Below are 25,632 nucleotides of genomic sequence, written 5' to 3' on the forward strand. Positions count from 1 at the left end.
GATGGCTGTGAAATTTCAAAAACACTCAATGATATTGATGCAGCACTTGATCCTGACCCTTTATTACATAAATTGGACTTGGATTGGTTTCTTGGTAGAGAGGAAGGATATGGTGTTAAGATAGGACTTAAAATCTAACCTGGGAAGGATTTGTTCTATTTGTTCAGAATAGAAGATATCACCTCTGAGGCAGATAAATCTTTTAGGCATGGATCAGATTTCATATCTAGTTCAGGGCAAGTCTCAGTGAAATGGATACTTAACTTCGGGTAATTGATTCAGTTTATTGTAAACATTTCCCCACAAAACTAAAGTGGTGAGAAACAACTACCAAATACAACTATCACACCACTCAACCAAGAGCAGAATGGCAAGGGAAATAGTATTTACAATTTCACATTGGATTCTAACGGTCTTGCAAATCTCCACTTTTAAATTCTAAGTGCATGCAGGCGTAAAGTACATTAGAGGACAAATTTGAGTTTCCGATCCTTAAAGCAATACTTTCCACACATACGTAGGAAAATAAAATCTATCCAGCCAGCTATTGCCATTTTATCCTTGCATCCATCAACTTTACAGTGACTGGGTAATACTGAAACTCAGTCTTAAGGGCTTGTATATCAGGTAGAACATTTTAATTGTTGAAGATACTATAAATGTCATGCAGGTTATAAATATTTCAACCAGTGCATTAAAATGAGTGCAACTTGTTTTTGTATATAGGTTACAGATTTATAATTTTTTATATACGGCATTTGGTTTGTTAGCATGAATCTCAATTTAGCTGTAGAGTAAAAGTACTGTGTACATGGTTCAGCTAATAAAACCATATCATTTTAGTAATTGAAGACTCATTTATGTTAATAATTGCTGGACTGCGAGTTGGTCTAATATGAAAAGAGATACTATTTTCTGCTGCAAGAGTTAAGGAAATGGCATTTTAATCACCTAACCAAAGTTTATTATTTACCATTGGAACGTTTAAAAGACACTTGGACAGGTACATGGATAGGATTAGAAGGATATGAGACAAACAGAGGCAGGTGCAGCTTGTGTTGGGGGGCATGAGCAAGTTGGGCCAAAGGGCCTGTTTCCACACTGTCTGACTGACTGAAGCATGTGGTGTTACAATAGGCCATGATCACCTAGACAAGAGTAATCACCATGGCATTACTCTTGTTTGCTCTAATATTGATGACATACCCAGCTGTTTGGTGTGGTTTTAGTAAGATGGAAAAAAATGTCAAAACATTCTCCACAGTATAATGCTTTTGTTAGTGAAGAATAGTTGAAAGTTGGGGTAAATGGATGCTGGCACGAGCCACGCGGCTCAATATTGAAAGCTTTCCTCCTTAACATTCCTTGCATGATTAATCAACCCATTAAGGTCACATTTGATTCACTCCCTTAGTGCAAACTAAATGATTAACCCACATTGTACAATCTTCAAAGTGGTAGGAATTGACCACATTGCCAACTACTGCTCTCACAAGTTAAAGCACAGTTGCAAAGAAAAAAAAATCCACTTTGTGGCCTACCTCATGCTTCCAGAACAATAACCATCACATCAATGGCACAAAACCTCAACATTTAATGGTCTTCACTGCCATGCAGTCAACGTGACTACAAGGTTAAATGCCTCCTGCATTCCAAAGTTGTTGTGATGGGTGGACCATTATAAACTACTGTGTACGAGGGTGGTGGGACCCTCTGACCATGGGAGAGTGGAGGGAAAAGTTGAGCCAATTAAACTGGGGAAGTGGCATTGACTAAGGGACAAAATGGCCATCCATGTAACAAGGGAGCTGCCAGTTTGGTGTGCTCAAATAGCTGTTCTGCTCCATCTTTATCCTGAACAGTAACATGACCCACAAATTCCTCCTCGCTTTCCTTAAATTTCATGGACATTTGAATATTGAAAATAGCTCATTGTAACAGAGAGAGGATTGGCAGAAAGTCCAATCCAGATATTCACTACATCTTTGCACAAACTAATATTGCTCGAGGAAAAATGTACTCAAAGCATTCAATATTAAACATTTTAAATTCAAAATACAGGTGCTATTTACTCAATCAACCTTGAACAGTTCACTTATTCATTTCAAAAAGCTTGCAAGATTGGAGTCATATTTTGAATAATCCATACGAGTAGTATAGTTCTTTCCTCAAAAGATAGACACGTTTGACATCATTCCACCATTTTGTAAAATCTCATCTATTTAATTATACTTAACTGCACCACCGGGTGATGTGGATTGATTTGCCTCCCCACCTTGTTGCTTAGCAATGCCAAATTTGAAAGTAATTTGAGATATACATTGTAGAAAAATGAACTGCAGATACTGGTTTACAAAAGAAGGACACAAAGTGCTGGAGTAACTTAATGGGTCAGACAGACTCTGCTATCCCTGGTTCTCTGGGGATGCAGCCCGATCTGCTGAGTTACTGTGTCCTTTTCCCCCTCCCACCTCTCTTCATTGTTGCACATTAGAAGATTGATAGGTGGGATCTATAAAGAGCAAATTAGGTTCAATGAATTGTCATAGAATGGTTGAGGCAAGTGATCACAGAACCTGTTATGCATGCTCTTCATTAACTCTTACACTCAAATGCGCTAGTATTTTCTCTTCAATACTGGTTCAGATTTTAGACTACATTGTGTGTGAAATATAGGGCGTGGTTACAACAACTTGCATCAAATATTACCATTGGGTTATGGGAGCTCTTGGTGAAGGATAGCCATTTACAACTGGAGCCTATTTCAGGCAATCGATCTCTGTGCATTGCAGTAAGACAAATTACACTAAAAATATTATAGAAAATTAGTTTCCTGAAGAATTTAATTACAATTTAACATACCCAGGAGCACTTCTCCCTGAATTTACAGAGCATCCATTTTAAAATGTAGTTGTCGAGGTAGTTTAGAGATTTACTCTTTTCTCCTTCCAGATTGAGAGTGTTAGTCCCAACAGGGGTCAGACTACATGCCAGTGAAAATGAGTATCATACCAAGATTGTATATTATATTTTAAAGCCAAAGTTTTGAGTATTCTACTTGAGTAAAAAATGGGTATTCTGACACTGGATGGGGGGAGGAGGGAGGATAAGGGGGTTGAGAGGGATGGGGTAAGGGGGTTGGGGGGGGGGGGGGGAGAGGGTGCTGCACCAATGCAGGAGGGGTTTGGGTCCACTTGGATCTAGTCTGTTTATAAAATGTTCAAGTAGAAGGATTATTTTTTTTTTTTTAAACACATTACTCAAAGTTAAGAGGGTTGATGGTCCTTTGATCTTGTGCAATAAGCTCTAGCTTGCTCCATTATCAAAGACAAAGCAGCCATGTTATCCTTTGTTGATAACTCAAGTTGCTCAGCACTAATGTTGGCCATGAATTTTCAGAGCAAGTCTAAATCATCAAGTGCTGTTGCCTGCACCACTTTAATTACAAATTAATCACAAGTGCCTTAACCATTTTTGGTGCAAACCTTTGTAAAAAAAAAAAGCAATAGAAATGCTATTCAAAGCAATTAATATTTTTAACTGGTACTTACACTAGATTAATTAATCTATTTAGTATCTTCCCAAGGCCAAGCCATTCTGCCATTTGCAATTACACATGACTAAGATACTTTTAGCTGCTCTTTGCACTTAAAGGTCTGGAATAGACTGCAATTCATCCCAAGCTGTTACAGTCATCTCTCATTAAATGTAGTGCAAAGTTTGAAATACTGCAAGCGTTTCAGTGAATTAACCAAAAGTAGTTCATACCAATGCCCAGCAATGAAGCACAGGTGTACCACCTGCTTAGCAAAATCTGCAGAGATAAAAAGTCTGATAAGAAACCAATTATGGATTTGAGAAGCTGCATCAATTTAGTTAATTTTCCCTGGTGCACTCTCTCAAAAAGGAGTTAACTGCTCTTTAATCTACCATTGCCATAAAAGTTGTAAAGTCAGATTAAACTTGGACAATTGGACAAGCTGTTCAAGTCCAAGACTGTTTTATCTGCCAAGCTGCACATGGAGGATATTCTCCCCTTAACCCCTGACACTCGTACTAATCAAGAATCTTATCTACCTCTGCCTTAAACAAGCTTTGCATTCCACCAGGTTTATGGCAAAGAGACATTAACACAAGTGAGCGCCAGAGTGGAATTTAAAAGCTAATCATTTTATTTTAATGTGACAGGAGAAATTTAGACAAAGAATTAGCCCAATAACAATAAAAAAAATGCCTGAGGTTTCAAGTGAGATTTCCATTTTGAATAAACATGGCCAAAATTATAGTTCAAGATACACAGCAAAGAACTTGTCATTTTATCACTGCACATAATGGGCCAATAAATACATTAAACAAATATAGAAAATATCAGTACAACTTTGGTTACATTGTCCAAATTTTTTTTTTTGTTGATCCTGTATGCCCTAACATGGCCTTTAAGTTACAAGAATCACTGTAGTGTCCAATGTATTTTTGCAGTAATGTGTTTAATAATTGGAATGGAGATTTTTTTGCTAACTTAAAATAATATAGGGTATTCTGAACATATCTAGAGACTAGGCCTGCTATTTGGAATTCTACTTTATGAAAGATGGGGAAATCTAAACAGAACTTTTACAACACTTGTTAAATTAAGTCAATGCTATATATTGTGGTTAATGGTGCATGTACCTCTTATAAAACAGTGCAAGATATTTTAACACCAAAGAAACAGTCAAACTTAATGGCACTGACTCAAGAAGCAACCCTGTCCAAAGGGCTACACATATAGAAGTGCAATAAATTAAAGTGCAATTGAAAAAACAAGCTCTCAAGTGTGCAGGCGAGTTGCCGTTCAAGTGCAGCAACCACCATGTCGACAAAGCATCCATTGAGCTAGCCAACTTGTCTCACCAGCTTCTGTTTGGGTGGATCATATAAAAGCTGGCTCAGCATAATTAGTTGAGAAGCACCACAAATCATCAAGAACACCCAGCATGTGTTGCCTGCAATCCTTGTCAAGGATAATCAGTTGAAGGATTATATATTGAATTAAAGCCCCATCCATCTCTGTTGGAATATCACACCACACACAGACAAGATGTAATCTTCTGACCTGCTGTCTAGGTAGGCTATCATACCGTTCATACATCCTCAACATGCACTGGCTACACATCTTGTTTCTTCCATCATTTGACCCCATTCCTAAAACAGCCACTGTTTTTTTTTCCTTTGAAGTCCTGCAGAAGTAATCTTTCGACCAGAACTTCTTGTATAAATAATTGTAGCCACGTAAAGCAATAGATATTCTTTCATCATCAACAGCCCAGCATGGACACACCTGTAGCATCTTAACTGCCATCTCCCATCAGTTGGTTAATTCTGTCACTATTGTTAAATGAGAGTCTCATGTCCAGTGCTCCACAATTCACTGCAGTCTCATTCTCTACCCTCTGGCCAGATTTGGTTTAAGAGCAGCAGCTTCCACTGCTTAATGGCTCTGGCTCGTCATCAATAATTTGTATTCCTCGCCTTGCACTGCTCGTTCGAGTGGAATCACTACCTCTTGCTGCTTCTTCTGCCTCGGCAACTTCAAGCATGTCTGGAGAAAGAAAAGCATTTTAGAAATTCAGAAGTTACAATCATCTCACTTAAGAGGGGGCTGGGGGAGCAATCAGGGCAAGGAACTTAAAAAAAAAAAAATTGCACTTTCCATAATCTCGGGATGTTCCAAAACACTACATCCAATTATCTTTGCATCTCCTTCACAGGAGAAAATGAGAGATCAATATTTGCACAGTTCAACAGACAGCAACAAGTCAATTTGTTTTTGATGTTGTTAGAAGTTAGAGATACAACGCGGAAATAGGTCCTTCGGCCCACTGAGTCCGCGCCGACCAGCGATCACCCCGCACACTAGTACTATCCTACACACTAGGGACAATTTGCAAATTTTACCGAACCCAAATTAACCTACAAATAGTCACGGACCAGCAACGGTAATTCTGTTTATACAAGGACTGTTCATTTTCCTGCCATTCCTCTCTTCCTTATACTTTCATCGATATATTCTCACCTGTTGGGCATGTCCCTGTAAGTCAGACCATACAACATTAAAGACATCAGCAACACACACACACACACAATGAATCTATCCTCTGCTCAGTAGCCACACAGAATTTCATCCCATCAGAAACTTTGTTCCACCCATTTCCCTCCCCACCTTCACCGCTACCTACATGAACCAGTCTCCTACTTTCTCGGTCTTGAAAGGTTTCAGAGCAGCATGGTGGCACAGCGGTAGAGTTGCTGCCTTACAGCGCTTGCAGCGTCAAAGAGACCCGGGTTCGATCCCGACCGCTGTCTGTACGGAGTTTGCACGTTCTCCCCGTGACTGCGTGGGTTTTCTCCGAGATCTTCGGTTTCCTCCCACACTCCAAAAACGTGCGGGTTTGTAGGTTAAATGGCTTAGTTTAAGTGTAAATTATCCCTAGTGTGTGTGTAGGGTAGTGTTAATGTGTTAATGTGCGGACAGCGCTGGTCGGTGCAGACTCGGTGGGCCGAAGGGCCTGCTTCCGCGTTGTATCTCTGAACTAAACCTCAAATGTTATGTATGGATAGGCAGGGAGTGGAGGGATATGGATTACGTGCAGTGAGACATAATTAGTTTAACTTGTTTAGCCCATCACACTGTGGGCCGATGGGCCTGTTGCTGTCCTTTAATGTTCCATGTTGTGTGTTAACCATTCCTCTTTCAACAGATGTTGTCCCTGAAAAGACACAGGGTTTGGAGAAGACTCACTTTTGCAGATATCAAGAAAGAGTTCCTCAATCCCTTTGTTGATTTTGGCTGAGGTGTGGAAGTGTTTTGCTCCTACTGATGCTGCATACCTGTGGGGAGAGAAAGAAAATGATGACAACAGTCAGAAGACCCAAGGTAATAGCTACAAGAAACTACAGGCGCTGGTTTACAAAATAAGACAGAGTGCTGGAGTAACTCTTCAGATCAGGCAGTGCCTCCAACTAGAAGTGGATCCCCCAAATGCGTGCAACATAAAGATTGTGAAACGTATAAGATTATTATGGGGTTGGACACGTTAGAGGCAGGAAACATGTTCCCAATGTTGGGGGAGTCCAGAACAAGGGGCCACAGTTTAAGAATAAGGGGTAGGCCATTTAGAACTGAGATGAGGAAAAACTTTTTCAGTCAGAGTTGTGAATCTGTGGAATTCTCTGCCTCAGAAGGCAGTGGAGGCCAATTCTCTGGATGCATTCAAGAGAGAGCCAGATAGAGCTCTTAAGGATAGCGGAGTCAGGGGGTGTGGGGAGAGGGCTGGAACGGGGTACTGATTGAGAATGATCAGCCATGATCACATTGAATGGCGGTGCTGGCTCGAAGGGCCGAATGGCCTCCTCCTGCACCTATTGTCTATTGTGAAGCACTGGGAATAACTTGCACGTACCACTTCAAAGCAATTCACAATGTTTAGTTTAAAGATACAGCATGGAAACAGGACCTTCAACCCAGAGTCCACACTGACCATTCACACTAGTTCCATGTTATCCCACTTTCTCATCCACTGCCTTCACACTAGGGGACAAGTTTGCAGAGGCCAATCGACTTACAAATTCACTCGTCTTTTGGGGTGTGGGAGGAGACCAGAGCACCTGGAGGAAACCCGCATGGTCGCAGGGAGAACACGCAAACTCCATGCAAACAGCACCGGAGGTCGGGATCGAACCCAGGTGTCTGGCTCTACGCGGCAGCAGCTCCATCAGCTGTGCCACCCAATATGTTCTACAGAAACATTGTTTTTGGCTTAACAGCTGATGCATAATATCAAACGCCTTGCACGTGTTATTTAGTAACTCAGCCCTGAGTGAATCCTACATCTGAAATAGGGGTAACAATAGACAATAGGTGCAGGAGGAGGCCATTCGGCCCTTCGAGCCAGCACCGCCATTCAATGTGATCATGGCTGATCATTCTCAATCAGTACCCCGTTCCTGCCTTCTCCCTGTACCCCCTGACTCCGCTATCCTTAAGAGCTCTATCTAGCTCTCTCTTGAATGCATTCAGAGAATGTATATATATGATATGATATGATGATAATTGGCCTCCACTGCCTTCTGAGGCAGAGAATTCCACAGATTCACAACTCTCTGACTGAAAAAGTTTTTCCTCATCTCCGTTCTAAATGGCCTACCCCTTATTGTTAAACCGGCCCAGTCCGCCACACAAACCAGACCCTCTACACCTCCCTGTGGGTGGTGAATCCATGACACTGAAGACAGTGTGTATAAAGGTTAGCTTTATGGTTCTAGAAACATAGAAACATAGAAAATAGGTGCAGGAGTAGGCCATTCGGCCCTTCGAGCCTGTACCGCCATTCAATATGATCATGGCTGATCATCCAGCTCAGTAGCCTGTACCTGCCTTCTCTCCATACCCCCTGATCCCTTTAGCGAAAAGGGCCACATCTAACTCCCTCTTAAATATAGCCAATGAACTGGCCTCAACTACCTTCTGTGGCAGAGAATTCCACAGACTCGCCACTCTCTGTGTGAAGAAATGTTTTCTCATCTCGGTCCTAAAAGACTTCCCCCTTATCCTTAAGCTGTGACCCCTGGTTCTGGCCTCCCCCAACATCGGGAACAATCTTCCCGCATCTAGCCTCTCCAATCCCTTAAGAATTTTATATGTTTCTATAAGATCCCCCCTCAGTCTTCTAAATTCCAGCGAGTACAAGCCCAGTCTATCCAGTCTTTCCTCATATGAAAGTCCCGCCATCCCAGGGATCAATCTGGTGAATCTTCTCTGTACTCCCTCTAAGGCAAGAACGTCTTTCCTCAGGTTAGGAGACCAAAACTGCACACAATACTCCAGGTGCGGTCTCACCAAGGCCCTGTACAACTGCAGCAGAACCTCCCTGCTCCTAAATTCAAATCCTCTTGCTATGAATGCCAACATACCATTCGCTTTCTTCACTGCCTGCTGCACCTGCATGCTTGCTTTCAATGACTGGTGTACCATGACACCCAGGTCACGTTGCATCTCCCCTTCTCCCAATCGGTCACCGATGCCATCTCACCCATGCAGGCAAATTTTTGTTTTTTTAAAGCTACATTGAACATCATTTGATTTCCAGCTTTTATTCATTCATTTAACAAATATATTTAATGAATGAATGAATAAGTTTATTGGCCAAGTATGTGCATATACAAGGAATGTGCCTTGGTGCTCTGCTCACAATTGACAACACAAACATACAGTTAACAATTAAGAATTAAGCATAAACACATCAAAACAATAAGGATACAACATTACGGTCTAAACATGTGGGTGAAAATAAACCAGAGCAAAAACGAGACTACAGACTTTGGTTATTGAGTGGAGCTATCACTCGTGGGAAAAAAGCTGTTTTTATGTCTGGCTGTGGCTGCTTTGACAGTCCGGAGTCGTTTTCCAGAGGTTCTAGAGATATTAATTAAATATCTCTACACTCCCTCGGGAAATCAGCCAAATACAAGGACAGACTGTGGCGCGGGGGTAGAGTTACTGCCTCGCGGCGCCAGAGACCCAGGTTCGATCCCGACTACGGGTGCTGTCTGTGCAGAGTTTGTACGTTCTCCCCGTGACCCAGCGGGTTTTCTCCAAGATTTTCGGTTTCCTCCCACGCTCCAAAGACGTACAGGTTTGTATGTCAGTTGGCTGCGGTGAAATTTGTAAATTGTCCCTGGTGTGTTAGTTGGCCACTAAAGAGAATAATTTGTTAGATTACCGTGAAATAAAGGAATGGGTATGAGATTCCTCTGCTAGGGGACAGCATTAACCTAATGGGACAAATGGCCTCTACCTATATCTGTATCTGTATAGGCATCCATTGAGAATTTGCCCCTCCTACAATCAATTGTCAAGTTGTGTTTATTGTCATAGGAGTAGATATGGTGAGGTAGAGGTACAGAGTGGCGCAGCAGGTAGAACCGCTGCCTCACAGTGCCAGAGACCCGGGTTCGATCCCGATCTCGGGTGCTGTCTGTGTGGAGTCTGCACGTTCCTCCTGTGACCTGTTTGAGTTTCCTCCCACATCCCAAAGACGTGCAGGTCTGTAGGTTAATTGGCCTTGCAACTTGCGTGTGTAGGGGGTGGATGGAAAAAGTGGGATAACATAGAACTAGTCTGAACGGGTGATGGATGGTCGGCGTGGGTGGGCTTGGTGGCCTGAAGGGCCCGTTTCCATGCTGGATCTCCAAACCACGCCAAAGCAATTAGTTCCAGGTTCCGTGCAAGAGCAAATCACTGCCCTCTTCCTCCCCACACACCATTCACTAATTTACTAACGCCACCAGAAGGTTCTGTTCTGTGCCAATACATACATCTCTGCTTCTTCAAGTAACACATGACGATCCTTCTCCAGGTCAGTTTTATTTCCTGCAAGTGCAACAAAGCAAAACCGTTACAAATTCGTAAGCTATTGGAGGGGTCGAATTAGGCCATTCGGCCCATCAAGCCCACTCCGCCCCATTCAACCATGGCTGATCTCTGCCTCCTAATCCCATGTTCCTGCCTTCTCCCCATAACCTTATAGAGGTATACAAAATCATGAGAGGAATAGATCGGGTAGGTGCACAGAGTCTTTTACCCAGAGTAGGGGACTCGAGGACCAGAGGACATAGGTTCATGGTGAAGGGGAATCTGAGGGGTAAATTTATTTACACAGAGGGTGGTGAGTGTATGGAACAAGCAGCCAGAGGAGGTGCTTGAGGCTGGGACTATCCCACCGTTTAACAGTTAGACAGGTACATGGACAGGACAGGTTTGGAGGGATATGGACCAAGCGCAGGCAAGTAGGACTAGGGTAACTGGGACATTGTTGGCCGGTATGGGCGAGTCGGGCCGAATGGCCTGTTTCCGCACTGTATTAAACTATGACTCTAACCCTTGACACCCGTTCTAATCAAGACTTTGTCTATCTCTGCCGTAAAAAATATCCACGGACTTGGACTGACTTTACAATGTTAGATCTGTGGTCTCCACGACCACTGACAGCTGCACCAAAAACTCGATGGATGGAGGGCAATGCCAGCTCTTTATTATTTGAAAATGTGATTGTAAAGAGGTGTTAACGGCCAAAGTCATAACTCTTGGGGTGCAGTGGCATTAAAAGCCAACCTTGCTGCACCACTGTGCCATTAAGGTTATTTACGAGTAAATTGCGTGTGACCTTGTCGACAGAAGTATTAGCTGTCGCTGGGAAGGACTCTCTCTCCACGAGCCAAGTGTTGTCATATGTCCCAGGTATATGAAATTCTTACATGCAGCAGCACAACAGAAGATGTAAACATAGTACTCTGTAAGCAGTATAATAAACAAAAAAAGTTTTATATATATTTTATTTATTCGATATATACACACACACACACACACACACACACACACATCGATCAGCCAAAACATTATGACCTGATGAGCCAAAACATTATGACCTGATGAGCCAAAACATTATGACCACCTGCCTAACATGCTGTTGGTCCTCCGTGTGCAGCCCCATACGCAGCAGGGTGCGATACACTGTGTATTGTGACACATTCCTCCCTTGACCACCATTAACATTTTCTGTGTCTCGGGACTCTTCTGTCCGTTCGGACCAGACGGGATAGCCTTCGTTGCCCTCGCTCATCGATGAGCCTTGGGCGCCCAACACCCTGTCTGTCGCCAGTTTGTGGTTTGTCCCTCCTCGGACCACTGTCGGTCGGTACTCACCACTGCTGACCGGGAGCACCCCACAAGCCTTGCCGTTTCAGAGATGCTCTGACCCAGTCGTCTGGCCATAACAATTTGGCCCTTGTCAAAGTCGCTCAGGTCTTTACTCCTTCCCATTTCGCCTGCATCCAACAAGTCAACTTCAAGAACTGACAGTTCACTTGCTGCCTAGTAAATCCCACCCTTTGACAGGTGCCATTGTAACAAGATAATCAATGGTACAAACTTCGCCTGTCAGTGGTCATAATGTTTTGGCTGATCAGAATATATATATATATATATATCACGGCTATCCCGTCTGCAATTGCTGTCATTGTTATAATCAGAATCAGAAGAATCAGAAAGTGGTGGTTTATCTGTGGGGTTTGATAAACAATTTGATATATGTATATATATATATGTGTGTGTGTGTATATATATATGTATATATGTGTGTGTGTGTGTGTGTGTGTGTGTGTGTGTGTGTGTATGTGTGTGTATCTGTGTCTGTGTGTGTATGTGTGTGTATATGTGTGTATATGTGTGTATGCGTATATATATATATATATATATATATATATATATTTCAATCAAATTGTTTATCAAACCCCACAGATAAACCACCACTCTCTGATTCTGATTATAATAATGACAGCAATTGCAGGGCACCAGGACAGGTCAGGGGGTATGGGGAGAAGGCAGGAGAATGGGGATAGGAGGGAGTGGTAGATCAGCCGTGACTGAATGGCAGACTAGACTTGATGGGCCGAATGGCCTAATTCTACTCCTATTCCTTATGGCCGGTTCGTCCCACCTGTTGTCAAGCAACTGAACCACCCTATCAACCAGAGAGCGGTCCTGAGCTACCATCTACCCCACTGGAGACCCATGGACTATCTTTAATTGGGCTTTACTGGACTTTATCTTGCACTCTATGTCGCTCCATTTATCCTGTATCTGTACACTGGATGGCTTGATTGTAATCGTGTACAGTGTTTGCACTGTCTGGTTAGCACGCAAACTGTACCTCGGTATTCTCTGAATGCATTCACGAGAGAGCTAGATAGAGCTCTTAACATAGCGGAGTCAGGGGGTATGGGGAGAAGGCAGGAACGGGGTACTGATTGAGAATGATCAGCCATGATCACATTGAATGGCGGTGCTGGCTCGAAGGGCCGAATGGCCTACTCCTGCACCTATTGTCCAATAAACTAAACTTACTAACTTTAGATCGAGCACCATGTAAACTCTGGCAATTTAACAAAGGCTGTTACCTCTTGAATGAAGGCAGCTTGCCAGGAAATGCCCATGTGCCCAAGAATGGTGTCTATTTTTTGCTAGAAAAGCATCTTTCACAATGATTCTAAATGGATGGGAAATGGAGAACTCTGTAGATGAGAGTCCAGGAATAATGATATAGACACCTCTTTAATGGAAGGAGGACAAGTGAAATAAAAGTCACGTACCCACAATGCACAGACATATTTCACTGCCAAGCATCTTCCGTAGCTCTTTCACCCAGTTCTTTACCTGAAGGGGTTAAAAAATAAATAAATAAAATTCACCTGTGAATTTTCACAGCAAACAGCTACGGTCCAGACAAACTGGACAAGAGAAGGAAAGGATTAAAGTCGACCAAAGAATTCACGACCGAAACAGATTATCTTTTCACTGTACCGTAAGAAAATAGCTGCAGATGCTGGTACAAATCGAAGGTATTTATTTCACAAAATGCTGGAGTAACTCAGCAGGTCAGGCAGCATCTCAGGAATGAAGGAATAGGTGATGTTTCGGGTCGAGACCCTTTCTTCAGACTGATGTCAGGGGGGCGGGACAAAGGAAGGATATTGGTGGAGACAGGAAGATAGAGGGAGAACTGGGAAGGGGGAGGGGAAGAGAGGGACAGAGGAACTATCTAAAGTTGGAGAGGTCAATGTTCATACCACTGGGCTGCAAGCTGCCCAGGCGAAATATCAGGTGCTGTTCCTCCAATTTCCGGTCGGCCTCACTATGGCACTGGAGGAGGCCCATGACAGAAAGGTCAAACTGGGAATGGGAGGGGGAGTTGAAGTGCTCAGCCACCGGGAGATCAGGTTGGTTAAGGCGGACTTAGCGAAGGTGTTGAGCGGAACGATCGCCGAGCCTGCGTTTGGTTTCGTCGATGTAAAGATCTTTTCACTGTACCTCGGTACACCTGACGATAAACTAAATAAACCTAAATAGTCTCTGCTAGCATGTGTGCTCCTCACAATCTACCTCCCACCAGAACCACCTCTTATGGGGCGGCACGGTGGCGCAGCAGTAGAGTCGCTGCCTCACAGCGCCAGAGACCCGGGTTCGATCCCAACTGCGGGTGCTGTCTGTACGGAGTTTGTACGTTCTCCCTGCGACTGCGCGGGTTTTCTCTGGGTGCTCTGGTTTCCTCCCACACTCCAATGACGTACAAGTTTACAGGCTTCGATAAAACTGTCCCTAGTGTGTAGAGTAGTGCCAGTGTGGTCAGGTAACGCTTGTTTTCTATCTGTATATTTAGATAATTTGTGGTTGGCGTGAAATTTAAAATAAAAAAAATTTGGTATTAGGAGAAGAACCAGTTGCAATGGTTACTGATTGAGCAAACACACAAACATTATCTCAGGTATTTATTCACAAAATGCTGGAGTAACTCAGCAGGTCAGGCAGCATCTCAGGAGAGAAGGAATGGGTGACATTTCGGGTCGAGACCCTTCTTCAGACCATTATCTCAACGTTTTTGCTTTTAGACTTTGAGATACAGCATGAAAACAGACCCAAAGTGCCTGCTTCCATGCTGTATCTCAAAAGTCTAAAAGCCAGGCTCATTTTTCTTTGTCCTGTGTATTTTAATTTAACTACTTCTTAGATGCACCCATGTTATTCCTGTGAACTACATGTAGTTGCTGTGCCGTGAGAGGCAGCCTCGCCAACAGCCTGTATAGTCCCTCTCTTTGTTGTTGTTAGTCTGTTTTATTTGTATGTTTTAGTTGATTTTCAGTTTTTCTATTATGTGGGAGGGTGGGGGAACTTAAAAAAAAAAAATCTCTTCCCCCGAAGGAGATGCGACTTTTTCCCGATCATATCTCCGTCCGCACTGCGGCCTAACATTGTGGAGCTGACGGTCCCTTTGTTAGGGACCGGCTTCGGGAGCTCCAGCCGCGGGAGCTTCGATCGCCCTGATGGCGGATGTTTCGATCGCCCCGACCGTGGATGTTTCAATTGCCCCGACCGCGGGAGAAAAGGAGGAAAGGGGGTAAAGGTCACAGTGAGAAGTGCGAGGTCACCGAAAGCAAGATGGACGTGCTGCCTGCGCTAGTGGGGACGCGGAGGGATTGCCGTGCGTGCGGTGGTCTCGGTGTTTGCGGGACCATCGCGCCGTGGCAGCGCCCTGGAGCCTGGTGCGAGTGCGGACGGCGGTCGTGCAACTCTGGTCACATCATGGTGAAGGAGCGTGTGTGTGGCCCGGACACTGAACTGATGGCAGTGGGTCTCCGCTAATGCCGTGTGCCCTGGGGGTTCTCACACGCCGCTGCGGCAGCTGGCGAAGTTTAATCTTCATGTAGTATTGTGTCTTGCTGCTCTTTTTGGTGTGACTGTGTGGTAAATCAAATTTCATTGTATCTTTTAGATTTAGAGATACAGCGCGGAAACAGGCCCTTCGGCCCACCGGGTCCGCGCCGCCCAGCGATCTCCGCACATTAACACTATCCTACACACACTAGGGACAATTTTTACATTTACCCAGTCAATTAACCTACAAACCTGTGGAGTGTGGGAGGTAACCGAAGATCTCGGAGAAAACCCACGCAGGTCACGGGGAGAACGTACAAACTCCGTACAGACGGCGCTCGTAGTCAGGATCGAACCTGAGTCTCCGGCGCTGCATTCGCTGTAAGGCAGCAACTCTACCGGGTACACATGACAATAAAGGACTATTGAGCTAGATAGTTCTACATTCCAAAGATCTTCTCGTTAATGAAGCATTCCCTCAGAAGCAGGAACAGCCTCTGGTCATTTACAAATTTAAAAATCCTGTGGTTCCCGATAACAATTGTCAATCTGGTGGATTAGCAAACTCATTCAACTGCTGGCTGCAAGACTGCGATATCATGAATTCCATTTGTAATTGTCAAAAAAGCTAAGCTGCAAAGAAAAACACATTTTAAAAGATCAAGTGATTAATCCAAGTGACTTTAAAAATCAAGTCACGCTGCCTCGGCAAGACCACCAGTATAATCAAGGACGGACAAGTCTCATCCTAGTCACTCCCTCTTCTCCTCTCTCCCACCAGGCAAGAGGTACAGAAGTGTGAAAACGCACACCTCTAGATTCAGGGACTGTTCATACCCAGGTTGGGCAGGCTGGAACTCTATTCCTTGGAGCGCAGAAGGATGAGGGGTGACCTGACGGAGGTGTGTAACAATCACGGAAGGAATACATTGGATAGACGCACAGAGTCTCTTGCCCAGAGTAGGGGAAATCGCAAACCAGAGGATATAGGTTTATGGTGAAGGGGAAAATATTTGACAGGAATCTGAGGGGTAACTTTTTCACACAAAGGGTGGTGGGTGTACGGAATGAACTGCCAGAGCAGGTAGTTGAGGCAGTGGTTATCGCAACATTTAAGAAACAGTCAGACAGGTACATGGATAGGACAGGTTTGGAGGGATATGGGCCGAACGCAGACAAGTGGAACCAGTTAGATGGGACATGATGGTTGGTGTGGGCAGGTTGGCCCACAGGGCCTGTTTCCAAGCTGTAACACTCTATATAATCAGACATAGATAGTATAGATATCAGACATCGAACCCTCCAAAGACGTACAGGTCTGTAGGTTAATTGGCTTGGTATAAATGTAAAATTTGTTCCAAGCGTGTGGAGGATAGTGTTAGTGTGCGGGGATCGCTGGCCGTTAACGTGCGGGGATGGCTGGTCGTTAACGTGCGGGGATCGCTGATCGTTAATGTGCGGGGATCGCTGGTCGTTAACGTGCAGGGATGGCTGGTTGTTAACGTGCGGGGATCGCTGGTCGATAACGTGCGGGGATGGCTGGTCGTTAACGTGCGGGGATGGCTGGTCGTTAACGTGCGGGGATGGCTGGTCGTTAACGTGCGGGGATCGCTGGTCGTTAACGTGCGGGGATCGTTGGTCGTTAAATCGCTGGCCGTTAATGTGCGGGGATCGCTGGTCGTTAACGTGCGGGGATGGCTGGTCGTTAACGTGCGGGGACGGCTGGTTGTTAACGTGCGGGGATCGCTGGTCGTTAACGTGCCGGGATGGCTGGTCGTTAACGTGCGGGGATCGCTGGTCGTTAACGTGCGGGGATCGTTGGTCGTTAAATCGCTGGTCGTTAATGTGCGGGGATCGCTGGTCGTTAACGTGCGGACTCGGTGGGCCGAAGGGCCTGTTTCCGTGCTGTGTCTCCAAACTAAACACCAACCCAAACTGAACTAGAGGAAGTATTCGCAAGTTTAAAGATCTCCCCGTGAGAGAGTGCACGCCCAACCAGGGTTGATTCTTAAGTCACCACATGTTGGTACAACTAGTTAAAATGAATAATCATAGGAACTTGCCTTCAGAAATGAGTCTTCATCGGTGATGTCATACACCAAGATGGCACCGTTAGAGTCTCGGTAGTAGATGGGACCCAAAGCATGGAAGCGTTCTTGTCCAGCCGTGTCCTGAGAGGGAGGAAGAGGTGTCACGTACAAATACCGCTGTGGGGAACTCCAACAAACCAGCGAGAAGATATGGATCAGGGGACAAATCGTCCCCTTAGATAACCCTCCCCTGGCGCTCCGCAAGGATGCGTTCTCAGCCCCATGAGGTCACAAGGGATAGGAGAAGAATTAGGCCATTCAGCCCATCAAGTCTGCCATTCAATCATGGCTGATTTACCTCTCTCTTCTAACCCCATTCTCCTGCTTTCCCCATAACCTCTGGCTCCTTTTACACGCACGACTGTGCAGCCATGTACAAATCGAAGGGCCGAATGGCCTCCTCCTGCACCTATTTACAAATTCGCAGACGACACCCCACCATTGTGGGCTGGATTTCAAATAATGATGAGACAAAGAGTACAGGGAAGGAGATCGAGAAACTGGTGACCTGGTGTCGAGGCAACAACCTTTCTCTCCGTGTCAGCAAGACAAAGGAGATGGTGGCTGACTTCAGGAAGCAAGGTGGTCCACACATGCCAGTTGGCATTGATGGTGTCGAAGTAGAGACGGTTGAAAACCTCAACTTCCTAGGAGTAAATTTCACCAATGACTTCTCCTGGACCGCCCATATTGATGTAACGAACAAGAAAGGACACTAAATCCACCCAAAACTTCATCCTCAACATTGATGGTCTCCCAGTATCCACCTCCCCTCACATCCGGAATCTTGGAATCATCCTTGATCAAACCCTCTCCTTCGACAAACACATCAAACACATCACAAAGACAGCCTTCTTCCACCTCAAAAACATTGCCCGTCTCCGTCCATCCCTCTCCTCCACAGCTGCAGAAACCCTCATCCACGCCTTCATCACCTCCCGTCTGGACTACTGCAACAGCCTCCTCTATGGCGCACCCTCAAAAATCATCAGTAAACTTCAATACATTCAAAACTCCGCTGCCCGTCTACTCACCCACACCCCGATCCGTGACCATATCACCCCCGTCCTTTATAAACTCCACTGGCTCCCCATCCCCCAGAGAATCCAGTACAAAATCCTCCTCATAACCTACAAAGCCCTCCATAACCTGGCCCCATCCTACCTGACCGACCTCCTCCACAGGCACACTCCCACCTGCACCCTCCGCTCTGCTGCTGCCAATCTCCTATCCCCCCACATCCGGACCAAACTCAGATCCTGGGGGGACAGGGCTTTCTCCATCGCTGCTCCCACCCTATGGAACTCACTACCCCAAACCGTTAGAGACTCCTCCACACTCACCACATTCAAAACATCGCTGAAGTCTCACCTGTTCAGTACTGCCTTCAACCACTGAAGGTCACCTCACCTTCTGTCTCCTTTCTCTGTTCGTTTATTTATTTACTTATTTATCTATTTATTAATTTCCCTATGTTCTCTAAATCTCTGTAAAGCGTCTTTGAGTATATGAAAAGCGCTATATAAATAAAATACATTATTATTATTATTATTAACACCTCGACTTCCCAAGTAGACTTATGAAGTTCGGCACGTCCCTGACCAACATCCCTCACCAACTTCTACACACGCACCACAGCATGGTTTGGGAACACCTCCCCCCTCCCAAGTCCTCAAAAAATTCCAGATAACTGTGGACGCAGCCCAGACCATCACGCAAACCGACCTCCCTTCCATCGATTCCTTCTCCACTTCACGCTCCCTCGGCAAGGCCAGCAGCATAACCAAGAGCCAGTCTCACCCCGGCCACTCCCTCTTCTCCCCTCGCCCATCAGGGGAGAGGTACAGAAGCGTGAAAACGCACACCTCCAGATTCAGGGACAGTTTCTTCCCGGCTGTTATCAGGCAACTAAACCGTCCTATCACCAACTAGAGAGCGGTCCTGACCTACCATCTATGTCATTGGAGACCCTCTATCTTTAATCGGATTTTAGGCAATAGACAATAGGTGCAGGAGTAGGCCATTCGGCCCTTCGAGCCTGCACCGCCATTCAATGTGATCATGGCTGATCATTCTCAATCAGTACCCCGTTCCTGCCCTCTCCCCATACCCCCTGACTCCGCTATCCTTAAGAGCTCTATCTTGCTCTCTCTTGAATGCATTCAGAGAATTGGCCTCCACTGCCTTCTGAGGCAGAGGTTTCCACAGATTCACAACTCTCTGACTGAAAAGGTTTTTCCTCACCTCCGTTCTAAATGGCCTACCCCTTATTCTTAAACTGTGTCCCCTTGTTCTGGACTCCCCCAACATTGGGAACATGTTTCCTACCTCTAATGTGTCCAACCCCTTAATAATCTTATACATTTCGATAAGATCTCCTCTCATCCTTCTAAATTACAGTGTATACAAGCCTAGTCGCTCCAGTCTTTCAACATATGACAGTCCCGCCATTCCACTTCCCCAAGCAATTTTATTCCTTTTAATCATGTATCTCTGTACACTGTGGACAGCTTGATTCTAATCACGTATTGTCTTTCCACTGAATAGATAGCAAGGCACAAAAGCTTTTCACCGTTCTTCAGTACACATGACAATAAACTAAACCTCAGTTACCAAATCCTTAATCATTTGAACAAGGCCACCCAGAAATAAAAGTCTGACCACTCTTCCAGAATTTAGGAATTTCAGCTCCCAGCCGCTTAGATGACCTGCAAGACCCCACTCCAGAGTGGGGAAATCTGTGGAATCCATTGCCACAGACTGCCGTGAAGGCTAAGTCAATGAATTTTTTTTTTAAGGCAAAGATTCTTGATTAGTACGAGTGTCAGGGATTACGGGGCGAAGGCAGGAGAACGGGGTGAGGAGGGAGAGATAGATCAGCTGCGATTGAATGGCGGAGTAGACTTGATGGGCCGAATGGCCTAATTCCGCTCTTGGAACTTAGGAACATATGCAAGCAACGTTTATCTGGGCGAGATTGAAATGACACCAGCAGACTTCCTCCAGACGCTGTGTAAAAGGAGACACTCATTTGCTGCAGCACACACACACCAGCAGATCAAATCTACAAACCGGACTGCGCAAATACCACATGATCTCAAGCAAGCACTTACACGCTCCTTTATGTAAAGGATGCACATTATATCTGGGCTGGTCACAAGGAGGAAGCCAGTTATTCTGCCCCAGAGAATTATGATCTTCCATTGGGAAGATGCATTTCAGTTCAGGCAGCAGATGGAGATGTTACCAGAGATGGTCAGAGTTTAGTTTAGTGGCGGCGCCTAACGGCAGCGGCTCGCTAGCAGTCTGTTCGTCTTTTTTCCTTTTTTTTTTTTGTTGTGTGTCGGTGTTGGGATGGTTTTTGTATTTTTTTTTGGTTGTGTATGTGTGGGGGGTGGTGGTGTGGGTGGGGGGTGGCGGGGGGGGGGGGGTGGGGGAAACTTTTCTCTTCCTCACGGCGCGGGGTGAGGCTTGGCTGCGGGGCCTAACATCGCCCGGTGCGGCTCGGCCGCTGGACTTAACAGTGCCCGGTGCGGCTCGGCTGCGGGACTTTACATCGCCCGGTGCGGCTCGGCCACGGGACTTAGCTGCGCAAGGCTTGGTCGCGGGGCCTTTCATCGCCCGGCTCGGCCGCGAGACATTTCAGCGCCCGGTGCGATTCGGCCGGGGGGACTTCCAACCCCTTGCGGGGACTGTGCGGGTCGGTCGGGGACGAGCTGTCTGTCCGTGGGCGTGGGGAAGAGAGTGGAAGTTTTGTTGCCTCCATCACAGTGAGGGGGTGTTTGGAGTCACTGTGAAGGACGTTTGTGTTGGGGTCATGTGTCTTGTGGGTTTTTTTTCTATGACTGCTATGTAGTTTCGTTCGGTATTTCGGTACCGAACGACAAATAAAGCTCTGTTATACTGTTATACTGTTATAGTTTAGAGATACAGCGTGGAAAGAGCCCTTCGGCCCACCGAGTCCACGTCCACCCTAATGCAATCCTATACACACCAGGGACAATTTACATTACACCTTGTGGAAAGTATGATTTTACTGGATCGCGTGCAAAGCAAAGAATTTTACGGCAACTAGCAACATAGGTACACATAGAAAATAGGTGCAGGAGGAGGCCATTTGGCCCTTCGAGCAGTGCTGGCCAATAAAGTCTCATCATTATCACGTGGTAGTAACATACTCACCCATATGGCAAGATTCACTCTCTTCCCACAGATATTCAACTTCTTTGTCAAAAAAGACGCCTAAAATAAGAAAGCAGCATTATTTTGACTATTTACAAAACCACTTCAAAGGATCACAATTCAGTCAAGGGAGATTTATTTGAAGCCTGCTTTCCAGGAACAGGGTGTTTTAAACAAAACATCAATTCGAAACTCTGCTTCCTTCCTCACTGATCCAGCCTGATCGGCATTTTCTGTAAAAACCCTAAATAATGCAGGACTTAACTAAAAACTGATTTAGAAAAAAATAAATTCTGCATAATACGGGAATTGAATGAAGATCTTTGGACTGGATGATTTACTGCTGACTAAAAGTGCTACCACAACATTGTGTAAGAAAATAACTGCAGATGCTGGTACAAATCGAAGGTATTTATTTCACAAAATGCTGGAGTAACTCAGCAGGTCAGGCAGCATCTCGGGAGAGAAGGAATGGGTGACGTTCTGAAGAAGGGTCTCGACCCGAAACGTCACCCATTCCTTCTCTCCTGAGATGCTGCCTGCCACAACATTGCTCACTTAGAACTTTAAATGCCACAGTGCAAAGACTTGGCATTTGCAGGTTACAAAGCAAATTATAGAGATTAGACATAAAATGTTGGAGTAACTCAACGGGACAGGCAACATCTCTGGAGAGAAGGAATGGGTGATGTCTTGGGTCGAGACCCTTCTTCAGAGCGGTCTGAAGAAGGGTCTCGACCCGAAACAACACCCATTCCTTCCCTCCAGAGAGGCTGCCTGTCCCGCTGAGTTACTCCAGCATTTTGTGTCTATCTTCGATGTAAACCAGCATCTGCAGTTCCTGCCTACACAAATTAAAGAGATTACTACCTAGAGTCCTGAATGTAGACAAAACAAGTCAAAAATATAGTGTCTAAAACAATCGCTTAGACTGATTAACAATGACCTAAAAAACTTTACTCGTGGAGCGATCTGAAGGAGACTTAGAAACATAGAAAGTAGGTGCGGGAGTAGGCCATTCGGCCCCTCGAGCCAGCACCGTCATTCACAATGATCATGGCTGATCATCTGGAATCAGTATCCCGTTCCTGCTTTATCCAATGAATTGGCCTCCACTGCCTTCTGTGGCAGAGAATTCCACAGAAGTTTTTCCTCATGAAAAACTTTTCCTAAGGAAAACATTTTTCACCCAGAATCTGTGGAATTCCCCGTCACAGAAGGCAGTGGGAGGCCAGGGGGACACTTGTTGCAGATGAAAATGAGTTGGAATTAATGAACGGGACAAATGTGAAAATAGCTTTAAACACTTTGGGAAAGATAGTAGGGAAAGTGAAATCTGAACCTGCACTAAATTAAGGAGCTGTGTTGGGCCAATGCCATCCATTATTCTCGAAACTATGCCAGCAATTTGCGTTATTTAAGTGTCATGCCAATCACTACAAACAGAGCGAAAATCAGATATGGATTTCCATCTAGACCTGAACCACAGGCGATGGTGAATCTACAACCCTGGGTGAAATCAGTAATTGCTAACTAGACAATTGAACAAGAGGAACAAAAATGCACAAAATTGTGTGTCTATCTTCGGTGTAGACCAGCATCTGCCACTAGTACAACAGTGGTGTGTTAGTTACAAATCAGTTTGTTACTCGTAATAGGAAGGAACTACAGATGCTGGTTTACACCAAAGACAGACACATAATACTGGAGCAAATCAACAGGACAGGCAGCATCTCTGGAGAAAAGGAATGAATCACAATGAATGGGGGTGCTGGCTCGAAGGGCCGAATGGCCTCCTCCTGCACCTATTTTCCATGTATGGGTGACATTTCGGGTCGAGACCCTCCTTCAGGATGAGAGTCAGGGGAGAAGGGAAACGAGAGAGATAGAAGGAACACATAAACAAATTGTAAAGACAAGCAAAAAGTAACGATTATTGGGGAAATGCGGAGCCCACAATGGTCCGTTGTTGGCTGTGGGGTAGAGGATAAAGAGTGATGCAGACAGTGAAACTAGTGTAAGAGCGGCGCGTTAGTTACGAGTCAGTTAGTTACCAGGCAGTTAGTTACCAGGCAGTTAGTTACCAGGCAGTTAGTTACCAGGCAGTTAGTTACCAGGCAGTTAGTCGGCAGTCTGTTAGTCGCCAGGCAGTTAGGTAAAAGTCAGTTAGTTAGTTACCAGTCTGTTAGTCGCCAGTCTGTTAGTCACCAGTCAGTTAGTCACCAGTCAGTTAGTCACCAGTCAGTTAGTCACCAGTCAGTTAGTCACCAGTCAGTTAGTCACCAGTCTGTTAGGTACCAGTCAGTCAGTTAGGTACCAGTCAGTTAGTTGCCACTCAGTTAGTTGCCACTCAGTTAGTTGCCACTCAGTTAGTTGCCAGTCTGTTAGTTGCCAGTCTGTTAGTTGCCAGTCTGTTAGTTGCCAGTCTGTTAGTTGCCAGTCAGTTAGTTGCCAGTCAGTTAGGTAAAAGTCAGTTAGTTAGTTACCGGTCTGTTAGTTGCCAGTCAGTTAGTTGCCACTCAGTTAGTTGCCAGTCTGTTAGTTGCCAGTCTGTTAGTTGCCAGTCTGTTAGTTGCCAGTCTGTTAGTTGCCAGTCTGTTAGTTGCCAGTCAGTTAGTTGCCACTCAGTTAGTTGCCACTCAGTTAGTTGCCAGTCTGTTAGTTGCCAGTCAGTTATTTACCCGAAGGCATCACAAAATGCTGGAGTATCTCAGCGGGTCAGGCAGCATCTCAGGAGAGAAGGAATGGGTGAGGTTTCTGGTCGAGACCCTTCTCCAGACGCGTGTTGCCAGTCAGTCAGTTAGTTACATGTGTGTCTGTGGCGCGACACTGTATCCATTTGGCCGGTGTATCGAGCCGGACAGGGAGCCGGAGCCGGACAGGGAGCCGGAGCCGGACAGGGAGCCGGAGCCGGACAGGGAGCCGGAGCCGGACAGGGAGCCGGAGCCGGACAGGGAGCCGGAGCCGGACAGGGAGCCGGAGCCGGACAGGGAGCCCGCACTCACCTGCAAGGTGGTGATGTGCCGGTCGCTGAACCTGTTCTCACAATATCTCAGCGCCAGCGAGGTCTTGCCCACACAGCCTTCCCCCAGCAACACCACCTTGAAACAGCAGCTCTTGCTAGCGGCTGCAGACATGACCACAGACAGTCTGGCAGCGAGGAGCAATCTCATCAGAGCCTCAACGCCCAGCACAGCCCAGCCCAGCCCTGCCCAGTCCAGCACAGCCCAGCCCAGCCCTGCCCAGTCCAGCCCAGCACAGCCCAGCACAGCCCGCCACAGCACAGCACTGCCCAGCCCAGCCCAGTCCAGCCCTGCCCAGCACAGCACAGTCCAGCCCTGCCCAGTCCAGCCCAGTCCAGCACAGCACAGCCCTGCCCAGCCCAGCACAGCACAGTCCAGCCCTGCCCAGCCCAGCCCAGCACAGCACAGCACAGCCCTGCCCTGCCCTGCCCAGCCCTGCACAGCACAGTCCCTGGTCCCTGCTTTACTGGGGCAGATCACCAGCTAGTTTCAGTTTAAGATGGCGCTCTCCTTCCCAAATGCAGGTAGAAATCAGCTGATGTGCACCAGAGTGGATGATAAATACGCTGGCACCACCCACTCTCCTCCCCTCTCCCCCCTCCCCTCTCTCTCTCCTCCCCTCCCTCCTCCCCTCTCTCCCCCCTCCCCTCTCTCTCTCCTCCCCTCCCTCCTCCCCTCTCTCCCCTCTCTCTCTCTCTCCTCCCCCCTCTCCCCCCCTCCCCTCTCCCCCCCTCCCCTCTCTCCCCCCCTCCCCCCTCCCCTCTCTCTCCCCCCCTCCCCTCTCTCTCCCCTCTCTCCCCTCTCTCTCCCCCCTCCCCTCTCCCTCTCCCCCCACCGCTCTGACAACTAGCATCACGTGCAACCTCTGGAGTTGAGTTGCTGCTTGGTCTCTCCCTCTTCTCAATCCCTGTTCCACGTGGACCACAATTAATATAAATAACTGGATTATTAATGACCCATTAAATATCACATCTGCACTGAGAATATGCAGCCCACCTCTTCTGTCGATCACGATAGAATGTGAAGTATTGTGAATGAATGCAAAGTTATTGCACATTTCCTGTTTTGTATATATTATTTTTTTATTCTG

General features: G+C 46.0%; 1 protein-coding gene across 1 annotated transcript; it reads right to left on the minus strand.

The window, feature by feature from the left end:
* Positions 1-303: 303 nt before the first annotated feature.
* LOC144605567 (ras-related protein Rab-21-like) lies at positions 304-25,117 on the minus strand. The gene is made up of 7 exons (XM_078420982.1): positions 24,525-25,117; positions 21,520-21,579; positions 17,311-17,418; positions 13,189-13,252; positions 10,357-10,411; positions 6,782-6,870; positions 304-5,581 (listed from the first exon to the last, which is right to left on the minus strand). The coding sequence occupies exons 1-7, from the start codon at positions 24,690-24,692 to the stop codon at positions 5,448-5,450; spliced, it is 678 nt and encodes a 225-aa protein (XP_078277108.1). The 5' UTR covers positions 24,693-25,117; the 3' UTR covers positions 304-5,447.
* Positions 25,118-25,632: the final 515 nt, after the last annotated feature.

Source organism: Rhinoraja longicauda, chromosome 24 (assembly GCF_053455715.1).
Source record: "Rhinoraja longicauda isolate Sanriku21f chromosome 24, sRhiLon1.1, whole genome shotgun sequence".
Classification (NCBI taxonomy): Eukaryota; Metazoa; Chordata; class Chondrichthyes; order Rajiformes; family Arhynchobatidae; genus Rhinoraja; species Rhinoraja longicauda.

What these genes read in the sequence shown, in the direction of transcription:
- LOC144605567 (XM_078420982.1), bottom strand. Translation starts at nt 24,692, where the DNA reads ATGAGATTGCTCCTCGCTGCCAGACTGTCTGTGGTCATGTCTGCAGCC. An exon ending in TTACTTGAAGAAGCAGAGAT is followed by an intron (nt 6,871 to 10,356) that starts GTATGTATTGGC and finishes CTCTCCCCACAG; the next exon opens with GTATGCAGCATCAGTAGGAG. An exon ending in CTTTCTTGATATCTGCAAAA is followed by an intron (nt 5,582 to 6,781) that starts GTGAGTCTTCTC and finishes TTCTTTCTCCAG; the next exon opens with ACATGCTTGAAGTTGCCGAG.